Here is a 14,010-nt window from a genome sequence, read left to right on the forward strand (position 1 = left end):
CACATCATGTAAAGGTCACCAATCCTCCAGTAATCAACAGACCAACCCTCCAGTAATCAACAGACTGTTTTCTCTCAATTTTGCCTCAGATCATTGCATTTATATAATGATCATTCATCATTCTTTAGGGGATAAAGAAAGCAATCAAAATGCCAAAAACTCCACATTCCATAATTCTTGTGTTACTAGTAACAAAATTAGTGGACATGTTTAGTAGTTGTGGTACTGTGTATTTGGTATGTAAGCTTCCAATTACCATGGATTTCTAAGTTAAAAACTTCTACATCTTCCCAATTACCCATAAGATATTTGATACTGAAAAAAATATTAAACGCCCCACAAAGAATTTGTTTTCCATTATGAAGCAAATGCTGAAAAGTATGAAAAACCCACACGCATTAACATAGCATGCAAGCATAAGCTACATAAAAACTTTATCAAACTAAAAGTCACCAAGTGCAAAAGAACCAACAAAATTACCATATGAATCTTCCAACTTGTGTATAAAAGATAACTGAAACAAAGCACCTGCAGTTCCCAAAAAAAAAAAAAATGAGCACCACTGTACACAATTAAGCACAGAATATAAAGGTTCATCAGGATGCAATTGTGCAAATTATCATTCCAAACTTATGTTGTAAGTGAATGGGCATATCAAAATGGATTTCACAGAATCACAAGGCAATCTTGCATCATCCCTATGGCACATCTAAAAGATCACCACTACAAATCACAGTCAACTTCCCGGTCAATGCAGGTACAAATTTCTAAAATCAAATGCATTGCAAATTATGAACTACAAGAAAAAGAGGATCATCTCCCTAACAAATCTTGATGATGGTCGCTTACAAGTGGAAATCCCAAAGAATTCAAAAATTCAGAAAAGAATAATCACTTTGCGTTTTGCGTCTATAAATACATAAAAGTAGGTGTGTAGATAAAGAGATAGAGGGGAAGCCACCTAATATCATTCCAACGGTGACGAAGGTTAGGAGACCGAATACGATTTTCATGGCAGAAGCCATGGCTCTTCTCTCTGGTTCTCTCGAAAGCAATATCGCATATATATATATATATAGAGAGAGAGAGAGAGAGAGAGAGAGAGAGAGAGAGAGAGAGAGAGAGAGAGAGAGTAGAATAGAGTAAAAATGGACAGGGGCAGCGAGAGGGGAAAAAATATATTAATATATTTTTTTATTAAAAAATATATTGTGTTTAAATATTTAAAATAGCGGGACCTTTAGACTATTTTGTATTTTATAGAAGGTGAGAAAATTAAGTATTTAATTTTTAAAAAATATAATTATTAATTTAAGCATTTAAATTAATATTTAATTTTTAAAATATTATAAATATTAATAAAATAAAAAATTAATTTAACTTTTTAAATATTTAAATAATATAACTAAAAGTTAAAAATAATTATGGGATAATTATTAGTGATAATTATGGGATTTATATATGTAGCGACATAGGCTTAAAATAATTTATATAATCATTTAAATATAAAATAAAATAATAAGTGTTTAAATATAAAATTTAAATGTATCAATTATTTTATTAATAAAATAAAATTTTAAGGATTAAATAGTTTTAGAAAAAGGGTTAAATAGTTTTAAAAGATCAATTTAGATGGAGAATAATTTGTTAACATATATTAAATTTTAAGGATAAATTGTTACTAAAAATATATCAAGGACTAATTTATAAATTTTATTATTAGTGGCAGATTTTGAAAAAAAAAATCTCAAATCAATAAATAAAAAAAATTACAAACCAAAAATAAAATTTTCAAATATTAAAATTTTAATATCTAAGAATTTAATAGGATAAAATTAAGTTAATCTAATTAATATTTTTTATGTGAAAAAAGAGCTACCTCCGAGACATAATTGTAAATTACCAAATTAAATAAACTAGTTCCCTCTTTTCAAATTTTGTGTTTAAATAGTTAATATATTTTATATTTAAAAAATTATATATTATATTTAAATTTAGAATATGAGATGTGCATATATTATTTTAAATATATAAGAATTATAATTTTTTGTTAAGGCTATGTTTATTTTGTAAAAAATTGGCAGTTTTTAGTGTTTGAAATGCTTAGAAAATGAATTGGTAGAAAATATTTTTTAATAAAAAAAATTAAGACATTTTTAAAGAAAATAATTTAAAAAAAAAAAGAGAAAGCCATGTTAAAAATTTTATTAAAATATGCAAATGCTTATAAATATATAATATAAATATATACTATTAATTTAATATTGAAATCAAATAAGTGAAAATTGTTTTCTTAAAAAATATTTTTTATAAAAAATATTTTTTATATATAAATTAATTTTTACAAAATAAACGAACTCTAAAAGGTCTTTTGTGTATCATGTCCTAAATTTTATATATGTGTGTGTTCACACATTAAAAAATATGTAGTGTCTATTATGATGAAACAGGTTCAAAATTATGATGGTTAAAATATTTTTTATATTTTTTAATAATTTATAGTTAATTTTATTGATAAATATTTTATTAATCAAATTAATAAATATCAGAATATAATAATTCTTTATTTATTCATATTTCACAATATTAGCCAAACGCAATAAATTTAATAATATAAATAAAATAATTCTTATTATGAAATTTATGAATTTAAGTAATATAATATTTGTCTGTAAAATTTAATTATAAATTAGTAAAAATATAAAAAAAAATTATTTTAACCATCATAATTTAAATGTGTTTTATCACACTCAAATATATTTAATGGATCTATAAATTGTAAATATGAATAAATATGTTTTAACACAATTATTTCTAATAATTTAGGACATGATGCACAGAAGATATTTTAATAGAAAAAATTATATTTATTATATTTTTTAAATAATATATGTATATGTGATAATTTAATTTTATATTTTAAATTTAAATAATATATATATATAATTATTGAAATATAAAATTTGAAAAATAAAGAAATAATTTATTGAAAATACATAAACTAAATTATTCATGTTATCAAAATATCGAGAATTAATTCAATTGAAAAATAAATTAACAGTAAATTAATGATAGGGACCACTTTGTTGCAAAAATCGCATTGTCCTTGCATCCACTAACAAAATGCAAACATGGCATTAACACTAATTGAAATTGCCACACCAGTATTCTTTTAACAGATGTAGAGACAATGTGATGTCATAAAACCTCAAGGTACCAAATTGATCAAACGAAAATTTCTCTATTAAATGATAATGCGCTAAATTACAACATAAGCTTTTGAAATTACCCCAAAAAAATTTTGCAAAACACCCTTTGCTCAGTGGCTCTTAGGACTCAAATGGGCTCACTTATTCTGAATCAGAATATTTCACTTTCTATTTTAGTGCCCTATTAGTAGTTGTATTTTCTTTAAACTCATTAGATATAACTAAAATAAAACTACTATCTCATAAACTAGATTGATAATTTTTTTTTTTTTTAAAAAGCGTAATATAATTGAAAAAAAATACACAAAGTTCATAATTTATTTGATCATAACTGCGACAACTATAATAAAAGAAGATATACATATTTCATGAAGAAGATCAAATATAACAAGGAAATAATTTAAAACAAAACATAAATTCATATTTCATGAACAAGATCAAACATAATAAGGACATAATTTAAAGCAAACAATTTAAGGCAAATCCCTGGCACCTCTTGACTTCAAAAATTTTTTTTTTGTACCCAAAAAAAATCAAAAGCCAATCGAACAAAAGGAGACCAATAATTCTGATGTTACAACATGATGCTAGCCCAAGCTCTGGTATAATTTAGGGATTCTCAAAGCCAAATATTCGAAAAACACCTGTAAAAAAAATCATACAAAACATGATTAAAAGACACCATAAGGAAACTACAACAGGTTTAAACTGCCTAAAATACAGTACAAGATTGCAATACCTTCATCAGTCTGATATTTGGTCTTATCATCCCCAGCATATGCAAGCAAATTGTACTTAGGATTCCACTCAACACTATTCATGGCAGCTTTACATGGGATTTGATGCAAGGAGCGTCCAGTATGAACATTGGACTATTTCACAAGGCATACATATTATTATTTACTCTAGATTAGGCAACATTGGACTATTTCACAAGGCATACATATTATTATCGACTCTAGATTAGGCAAAAATAGTATGCAAACAAAAAATATATCGTAGCAAACAAACTCTCAAGATTGGAAAGAGATGTTCCAAGAGCACATACTATATCAACGAACAAGTCTTCGCTAGCAGATGCGATATAATCTCCCGTGTGGTTGAAGCTTATTGTCCTGACAGGCCATCTGAAAGAACACAAATGTCATTGTTTTATTTCGTGCAGTTAATGCTAGTCATTTGAGGGGAAAAAAACTAAAGGGAAATAATTTTTAAACAATCCGAAGTTCCGCAAGTAATACAGAATTATTGTGGAACTTACTCTAGCTTCGTAAATGTTCGGACACAAAGCATCTCTGAGATATCCCAAAGGCTAACTAAGGAATCAGCACTTCCAACTGCAAAGTATCTGTCAAGAAAGGAAAAGGTTAACATAATGGTTCCATGATTTCATCATATGCTTACATAGGTTTGATAGCACCAAGCTGCTGTAACGTTCAAATAGCCTAAGAGAATTTAGAAAGCTTTGCAGTTCACCTTCCCTTTGGATCTATTGCAATGCAGTAGCAACCAGCTGTATGAGCTACAACTGTGTCAAGTGGTCGAAGAGATGGGTATGCTAGCACTTCAACAGTACCTGAATGGAAGTTAAATGGAATATTCAAGAATTTAAAAACGTGATGTGGGTAATGCAACACATCAGCAACAAAAGAAAAACTGCTTGGAACATTATACCATTCCCAGTTGTCAAAAGGAACATCTCTCCTGTCATATTCCAAGCAATCTCATTTACCTGAAAAAAGACGAAAGCATATGAGAAATTAAGGCCTAAGCCAATTAATTTAAAGTTTAACTAAAATGAAAAGCTACATGCACAAGATAAAAATCCTATGTTGGTTTCTATATCAAGTCCATGTTGTCTCAAGGTTCGCATGGATCAATTGAGAATTTACACAGATGCCAAAAACATTTCATGTGAGCTTCCAAGTGTTTTCTTCACAACCATAGTTATTAAAGGCGCAAAGGCCTACGTGATATGAGGAGCAAAAGAAATAAAGACTCTCAACCATATTCCAAAATTCCTACTAAATGGAAACAATTTTCCCAAAAAAAAAAAAAAAAAACACCAAACCCTATAAGAATATATGTTGTAGGTTGTCAATCTAACCTCTTTTCTTCCCTTAACTGCAAATTGCTTATGGTCAAATAAACAATATAACATCAATTCATACAGGTTAGGTTAATAGGCAACATTTTCTTCTATAACAACTAAGCTAAAAGCAATGCAAAAAATCCAAAAGAACAAAAGCACCAAGACAAGAGATAGAAACAAATAGGCATATAGAAAAAGGAAAAAGAGTAATGGACATGAAAAGAAAAAGAAAAGGGACAGTGAAAACAAAGTTTAATTAAATTTGGAAAAGAAAGGAGGCAACCAAAAAAGTGGAAAAAGTAAAGTCAACTCAAGACAACTAGCAAATACAATATTTACAAATGCAAATGTCAACTTATAACAAATAGGTCATATCATATGAAATCAAAAATAGGAAAATCTACTTATATCAAAAAGATTTTAGGAATTAATCTCATTCCAAAATCAAAGTAATTTTAGTCTTATGTTGACAAACATAATTTTTGCCTCTTCTTTTGTAATGAGCTTTAATCTTGCATAAATTCCTTTATCATGTATAATTTTGTATACGTATGTACGTAGATATATACAAGTCAATCTCTCAGAGACAAATAAGAGGATCTTGCTGAAATTTCAGTGAAATGTTGCAGAGGTGTGCCTAGACGCATGCCTAGACAAAAAGGCATGCACCTGTTGAAGGTCGCCTGCCTTTCAAGGGTTGAGATATTGAGGGCTGCGCCCCTTGTGCCTTGTGCTGGAGGCATGCCTTAAAAACCATGTTCACACGCCAAATTGAACAGAGGCTCATAGCATATGCCTTTTTTTTTTTTTTGGGCAAAGTAGCATATGCCTTGCACGCAATGTAAAGAGAAATGAATATTGTCAGTTTGAACAAAAGAAATACCTCATAATTGAACTTGCGCCTATGAATTGGCTTAAATTTGCGAACATCCAGTATTGTCAGTTCATCATCCTATGGTAGATTAAACAACAGAATGATAATAATGGCTTATTAGTGTGCTGCAAGAATTGCTGACAACCAAAAAATCCTACAGAAACTGATGATTATACACATCCATAATGTAAGCATATAGGATTATATGATTAAAAGGACCAAAGATCTTCCTAACATAGGGCATACCCTGTTCCCAACAGCTACATGGGTTCCATCAGGTCTATAGGTGATGTTTATATTCTCCCCACTAAGTTCTGCCTGCTGAGAGCATTTTCCACCTGCAGCACAGAAAACCAAACTGATTTAGCTTCTTTTCAATGATGAAGAACTATAGTGAGTCAACTGGCATAGACAATTTAGAATTTTGATGATACAGTCTAGAATTAATAGAGTTTAACTAGGACAATGTACAGTGCTTTCTCTCTCTCTCTCTCTCTCTCTCTCTCTCTCTCTCTCTTTTTTCCTTTTTCCTTGACCCAAGTCATTATACAGATGGGAAGAAGCTGATACACAATTAGCATACATATCCAACAACAATTGAAGATGGATAAGAGGATTGGTAGTCCATCCTAGAAGACAACAACCTAGCCTAACAGCCTAACCACAACAACCTAGCCTAACAGCCTAACCAATTGGCACACTCCTAGCCTATACTAATCTTTCTGATGCTACGCGCCCACTTTGACCTGCCTAAGTAGGGTCGGTCGTCCACACAGGCACCCAACCAGGTGAAGGTTGGTCGCCCGGGTGCCCAGACAAGATTTGGGAGACTATCTCCCTCGCTCGGATAGGATTTCGAGATACTCACCTGACAGAGTTAGAATCTTAAGTCCAAGATGAATTCCTAATTCAATAAGGACTCTAGCAACCATTATCCGAGATATCTAGAGATCAAGTTCTATCTCAACTCAAATTCCTACTCCAACTGAGAGTCTAACTTATGCCTATATATATGGGAGTTGTTAGGTATGCACAATCCAATCTTACTCTCTCATTCATTCTCCACTTTCATTCTCCAGTTCCCCATTCTGAATTAAGCATCGAAGAGGTTACCTAAACCAACCACCCAATATTTTTTATTGTTTTGCAGATCCATACCTGTGGAGAATCCTTAGGTAACATCACTTCTTAATCGAGAAAGAAGGATGGGAATAAAACATGTTTCTAAAATCATTAGCCAAAGCATCAATCTCCTATGAAGCACCATGATCCCTATCTTGGATACGGAGATACAGTTGGAGCGAATCCATTTCAAAACAAGCACGAGAAACAAGCCTTCATTGCCAAAGAAATGGCTTCCTCAAGCACCAGAGCTACTGCTGCCAAGGGGAGCTGATATAAGATGAAAAAAGTCCGCCATCAACAATTTTTCATGCTTTCTAGTCCATACCCTTTAGGGAAACTTTATGAATTTTTATACAAGAAAATTAGGCTCTCTCTCTCTCCCCTCCCTTTTTGCTGTCACAAAATACAAAAAAAAAAAAAAGAGAGTATATTTACCAAGCAAAGCCTTAGTTTACATAGTTTGATCTTTCAAAAATTCAAGATTCATGATATGTTGGTATTCCAGCTATGCTGAAATGTTTTTGGGCCTGACATTGATAATACGTTTTGAGTCATAATAATGTCCTAATTAGTAATCAAAAGGTCCTACTTCTTGTTTTGAAGTCTATTTCCCATGAAGATTAAAAGTAACCAAAATTTAGAATTACTTTCAGAATCACCTTAAGGGACCTTGAGGTGATACCCAAGGATTACTAGGTTAAAGAATTTTGTAATGTCCATTCAATTTAGAAAGCAAATTTTAATATAAAATTCAGGTTTGAAATCCCTTCCCATTTGTACCCACATCAAGGAACATCAATTTCTTTAAAATCTGCCTGCAAACTCTGTTCATGAGTAATGGCCACATTGATAAATTTGCATTTGAAAAAGCTCAAATCCTGACCTTTCTTGTTTGTTTTTCTCCCCTGGTGTACCTGTTTTTAAAACCTAATAGCTGAAGTAAATTCTCACGCCTTATAGCTTTCAAATCAATGTAAACCAGCCCTATAATACAACTTCCCAGCTGTTCTAGTCCTAAATTCACTTTTTTTTTTTCATTTAATTTGCTTCTTTCAAGCATCTCCCTCTCGAAAAAGCATGGCCAGTCATTTTGCTACTTTTAAAACCATTGATGTTTAGTCACATTTTACTTTCTACTAAGTAGTAAGCAAGAAATATCTTTAGCAGTTCAATCACAATTAGCAACCAACACACTGCATGTATCGTTTCACTGCCATGAAGATATAAGGTAATTCTGAAAGTCTTAAGAGAATGGACACCTGAATTTAAAATTTCCCAGCGATCTAATTAAAGATGATTCTAAAACAGAGCATTGACTTACTACGAGCATCCCACAGACGAACCGTCTTGTCACCTGATGCAGTCGCTATCAGATCAGTGTGCTTGGGGTCCCAACAAAGCTGATCCACACTATCAGTATGTCCCTTCAATTCAATGTCTTTAATTTTACCCTACAAGCATGTATTAATAATGAACAACAGAACTTTCCATAACCAATAATGGATTGGGTCTAACACAAAAAGTTAAAAAATGAAAAGTAAGACAATTGATAAACAAAAACCAGCACAATGAACTCACCAGAATGAAGAAAACGATAATAAAGTAAGATTGCATTTGGATACTTAATATTTTTGAATTGAAAGGACTGGGGCTTGAATGAGGTTATATACCTATGTTTGCTTTAGCGGGTCAATTGGTGAAGGAAAATTAAATTTATGAACCTGAATGAAAACTTGTTTAAGTATGATCTTAAAAACTAAAAAAGTGCAATTTCAAATACACTCTGATCTCTATGATTTGACCTGGGCATATTTTTTCTCTCCTCTTCATACGTAAAAATTCTTATTCATAAAATTTAAACAAAGATCTCAATTAATAAAATACTTGAATTTCAAATAATTATCCAAATTCAACCTAAACAATTATAGCAAGAAATTATGAACATTTCCAAAATTTACAAAAATTTATACCTTTTTAATTTCCCAATGAGTGTAGAAACATAAAATATGATAGAAACTGCTTGAGAACAGTAGTCCTAGTACTAAATTTGATATTCAATTTCAAATGAATGGCAACAAAGCAGGCAGTATAGGTGTTAAGAAATATTAAAGCTTTGAGAAACTTTTTAATAATATTGGATTGGAATTTGGATCATGACTCAGTGTAAACAATTTGCCCAAAAATGATGACTATCATCTACTTTAGAGACCTTGACAAGTAAATGTTTCCCAAAAGCCATGATTCAAGAACCCCTCAAAATATCCATCCAAAAATCCCAAAATCTCAAAAACATTGTGCTCACAAACTTTAGCATGAATTGGATCAAAATCCAAGAGTAATATTAATCAAGGGAAAAAAAAAACTAAATTTTAAAGTGATTTTAGAATCAATCAATAAACTCCGCCTAAGTAGTTTGCGCTTAACCGGTCCCAAAGCCCGGATAAAGGAGAAGGGTTGCGGTAGGTGACATCCAGCGTAAAAATTTCATCACACCCTATGATATGGATTCAAATGATATAAACGTTGGAGCGTCCTCTACTAACGACGCGCTACATCGGAGCCCGGGTGTAGTGAGAAATATGCAAGGGTGTAGGGCGTTCACCGAAAGCGACGCGCCATGCCAGCGCCCGGGTGTGGTGTTAAGTGAGCAAGGGTTCCCACATCATGGACGGGTGTGGGTAAAGAAGTTAGTCCATAAGACAGATAGTAGAATAAATAGTGGAACAGAACACGAGATAAACATAGAAAACAATAGAAGATATCATAGAAAGAGACCAATTAGGAAGGAGCAAGATAGGAAGAGGATCAGAGTTGGTACTTGGAATGTTGGATCACTTACAGGAAAATTAATGGAACTTGTGGATACCTTGGAAAGGAGTAGGGTGAATATTGCTTGCATTCAGGAGACTAAATGGGTAGGAGAAAAAAGTAAGGAAGTGGGTAATTCAGAGTACAAACTGTGGTTTACCGGAAAGGGGAGAAACAAGAACAGAGTGGGCATAATCATAGACAGGACATTGAAAGACGCAGTAATAGCTGTGAAAAGAGTAGGAGATAGAATTATACTAGTAAAGCTAGTACTAGAAGGAGAAACAATAAATATAGTTAGTGCTTATGCCCCACAAATAGGACTAGACAGTGAGAGTAAACAAAAGTTTTGGGAAGATATGGATGATTTAATGCAAAGCATATCCAATGAAGAGAATATTTTCATTGGTGGAGATTTGAATGGGCATGTAGGAAGTGATAGACAAGGTTATGAGAATGTTCATGGAGGTTTTGGTTTTGACAGTCGAAATGAGGAGGGAAAAAGTATCCTGGATTTTGCTATGACATACGACCTAATACTAGCAAATACCTACTTTATAAAAAGAGAGTCACATTTAGTGACTTTCAAAAGTGGACAACATAGAAGCCAAATCGACTTCCTCTTAACTAGGAAGACAAATAGAGCTCTATGCAAGGATTACAAGGTCATTCCAGGAGAGGCTTAAACAAGTCAACATCGGTTGGTGGTCTTGGATGTCAAGTTTAGGAACAATTCAAGTAAGGTCAAAAGAAATAGTGTAGCTCAAACAAAGTGATGGGAGTTCAAAGGAGTAAAGCAAGTGAAGTTCAAAAATGAGCTTTTCAAGTCCGAAGTACGAAAGCTGGATATGGAGACCAATGATATGTGGATACAGATGGCATCAAAGATTAGAGAAGTAGCTAGAAAAGTACTTGGAGAGTCTAAAGGACATGAACCACCCTCAAAAGAGAGATGGTGGTGGAATGAGGAAGTACAAAAGGCAGTGAAGAGAAAAAGGGAATAGTATAAGAAATTACCTAAATGTGATAATAATGAGGCATATGAACAATACAAGATAGCAAAGAAAGAGGCAAAAAAGGTAGTTAGTCAAGCAAGAGCACAGACCTTTGAAAAGTTATATGAGAAACTTAGAACTAAAGAAGGGGAGAAAGATATTTATAGATTAGCAAAGAGGAAAGAAATGAAATGTCAAGATCTCAATCAAGTTAGGTGCATTAAGGATAAAGAAGAAAAAGTGTTGGTGAAAGATGAAGACATTAAAGAAAGATAGAGAAATTATTTTAATGATCTCTTTAATAATAGTCAAAATGGTAATAACGTGAATATAGATTATAGAACAATAGAAAAGAATGTGAATTATACTAGAAGGATTAAATCTTTAGAAGTAAAGGAAGCACTTAAGAGAATGGAAGTGGGTAAAGCCTGTGGACCCATGAAATACCAATTGAAGTGTGGAAGTATTTGAGAGATATGAGAGTGGCATGGTTAACTAAATTATTTAATAAGATTCTAAACTCAAAGAAAATGCCTGATGAATGGAGGAAGAGTATTTTAGTACCTATTTTTAAAAATAAGAGAGACATACAGAGTTGCTCAAATTATAGGGGAATTAAACTCATGAGCCATACTATGAAGTTGTGGGAGAGAGTTGTGGAGCATCGACTACGTCATGATACTTCTATCTCTCTCAATCAATTTGGTTTCATGCCCGGTCGTTCAACTATGGAAGCGATCTTTCTCATTAGAAGCTTGATGGAGAAATATAGAGATGTGAAAAAATATCTACACATGATTTTTATTGATTTGGAGAAGGCTTATGATAGTGTTCCAAGAGAGGTCTTATGGAATGTGTTAGAACAAAAGAGGTCTTATGGAATGTGTTAGAACAAAAGAGGGTATCTATTAGGTACATACAAGTATTGAAAGATATGTACGAATGAGCAACTACTATTGTGCTCACAGTAGGAGGGGACACAAGAGATTTTCTGATCTCAATTGGATTACACCAAGGATCAGCCATAAGCCCTTACCTTTTCACATTAGTTTTACATGAACTAACGAAACATATACAAGAGAGTATTTCTTGGTGCATGATGTTTGCGGATGATATTGTTCTGATAGATGAGACACGAGAAACACATTTCTGAGGATTTAACCCAAAATCGTTCAGAGTGGAGAAAGCGAATCCATATAGCCGACCCCAAAATTTTGGGATAAAGGCTTAGTTGAGTTGAGTTGAGTTGAGATGAGTTGAGATGAGACACGAGAAGGAGTCAATAGAAAGCTAGAACTTTGAAGAAGTACTCTAGAGTCAAAGGGTTTTAAGTTAAGTAGAACGAAGACAGAATACATGCATTGCAAGTTCAAGAAAGGCCAAACTGGTGATAGGGAAGGAGTTAGTTTGAATGGAGTGATACTACCCCAAAGTAATCACTTTAAATATCTAGGCTCAGTCCTTCAAGTAGATGAGGGATGTGAAGAGGATGTTAGTCATAGGATTAAAGCCGGATGGTTGAAGTGGAGACGTGCTACGAGAGTTTTATGTGATCGTAAGATTCCCAATAAATTGGAAGAAAAATTTTACCGTGTTGGGCACTGAAAGAGTCGTATGCATGTAAGATAAGAGTTGCAGAGATGAGAATGTTAAGGTGGATGAGTAGCCATACTAGACTAGATAAAGTCCGTAATAAGAGTATTAGAGAAAAGGTAGGAGTAGTGTCAATTGAAGATAAGTTGAGAGAAGGGAGATTGAGGTGTTTTGGTCATGTGAAGCGTAGACATACGGAGGCTCCAGTTACACAAGTAGAGCACATTAGATTAGGTTAGAGGATAGAAAGAAAAGAAAAAGAGAGTACAACTGAGGATTTAACCCAAATTCATATAGCCGGCCCCAAATTTTTGAGATAAAGGCTGAGTTGAGTTTTTAGAATCAATCAATACATAATCCTAGACAACTTACACTGCAAAGATTACTAGGCCCATCAATAAACAAAAATATACAATTAAGATTTAACAAGATTCAAAAGTGACCCGATCTGTAACACGGGAAACTTTCCTCTATACACCACTATTAATTTGAATCCGCATACATTAAAGAGCCATTCTCACTTCAAATTTTAGACATAAAATATTCCACATTGCACAAAGCCAAAATCCTCAAAACAAAAAGAATTTACCTTTGATCAACAAACAATAAAGCAGTTAACATTACAGCACAAACAAGAGACCAAGATTTAGACAAACTTACATGGCCGTGAGGCTCAATGAGCCAAACACGAGCTGTTTGGTCAACAGAACCAGAAGCAAGCTTCGTGCCAGTACAATTCCAAGCTACCGAATGCACCTACCAAAGTAAGATAATAAAAATATAATAAATGTAACTTGATATGGAAAGTAAGCCGTGCTATTTTTTTTTTTTTTGTGAATGAACAGAAACCTTCTTCTTGTGACCTTGATACTCTCTGCTATGAAGATTCTTAAACGGTATCGTTTCCTCCATTTCTGCAAACCCCTCAAATTCCTTGGGTTTCACCGTGAGATTGACGGCGAGAAAGGGTTGCTTAAGGTCTAGGCCAGTCGGGAAGCTTCTAGCCTGTTTGAACGGCGACGGAGATACCAAATATTTGAGGTGGGTTACAGGGCGCAGTTTCAACCTTTAGGGGTTTTTTTTATCTTACGGTGGTTTTCCAGAGAAACAATGGTGTGGGAGGATTTACCAACATTCGGAAAGAAGGTTGATCGGTCCACCGGCGGCTCCAGTGGGAGTTTTGGCAGAAAACAATCAGCTTTCACTTCTCTCTCTATATGCATATTGTTTCACAAGTCAGGCCTTGATTCTGATGACCTGCATTCTTTCGCCCGACCCAAGGCCAAGCCCAGTGTAAAACTCAGGATTTATTAT

General features: G+C 33.0%; 2 protein-coding genes across 4 annotated transcripts in view; both read right to left on the bottom strand.

Annotated features, from left to right (window-relative positions):
- The window catches only part of LOC110642081 (prolyl 4-hydroxylase 1), a 35,333-nt gene extending 34,220 nt beyond the window's left edge, over positions 1-1,113 (bottom strand). For all 3 annotated transcript variants that reach the window (XM_058144038.1, XM_021794021.2, XM_021794020.2), the window contains exons 1-2: positions 962-1,113; positions 481-528 (exon numbers count right to left, since the gene is read on the bottom strand). In XM_058144038.1, the coding sequence (XP_058000021.1) occupies positions 481-528; positions 962-1,025 (112 nt within the window). In that variant the 5' untranslated portion in view covers positions 1,026-1,113. The remainder of the gene's footprint in view (positions 1-480; positions 529-961) is intronic.
- Positions 1,114-3,592: 2,479 nt separating this feature from the next.
- Positions 3,593-14,010, bottom strand: LOC110642083 (THO complex subunit 3). The gene is made up of 11 exons (XM_021794025.2): positions 13,546-14,010; positions 13,357-13,452; positions 8,622-8,751; positions 6,422-6,513; positions 6,185-6,253; positions 4,884-4,941; positions 4,686-4,785; positions 4,471-4,557; positions 4,258-4,336; positions 3,949-4,081; positions 3,593-3,853 (listed from the first exon to the last, which is right to left on the bottom strand). The coding sequence occupies exons 1-11, from the start codon at positions 13,606-13,608 to the stop codon at positions 3,819-3,821; spliced, it is 942 nt and encodes a 313-aa protein (XP_021649717.1). The 5' UTR covers positions 13,609-14,010; the 3' UTR covers positions 3,593-3,818.

This window comes from Hevea brasiliensis, chromosome 1, assembly GCF_030052815.1.
Source record: "Hevea brasiliensis isolate MT/VB/25A 57/8 chromosome 1, ASM3005281v1, whole genome shotgun sequence".
NCBI classification, from domain to species: domain Eukaryota; kingdom Viridiplantae; phylum Streptophyta; class Magnoliopsida; order Malpighiales; family Euphorbiaceae; genus Hevea; species Hevea brasiliensis.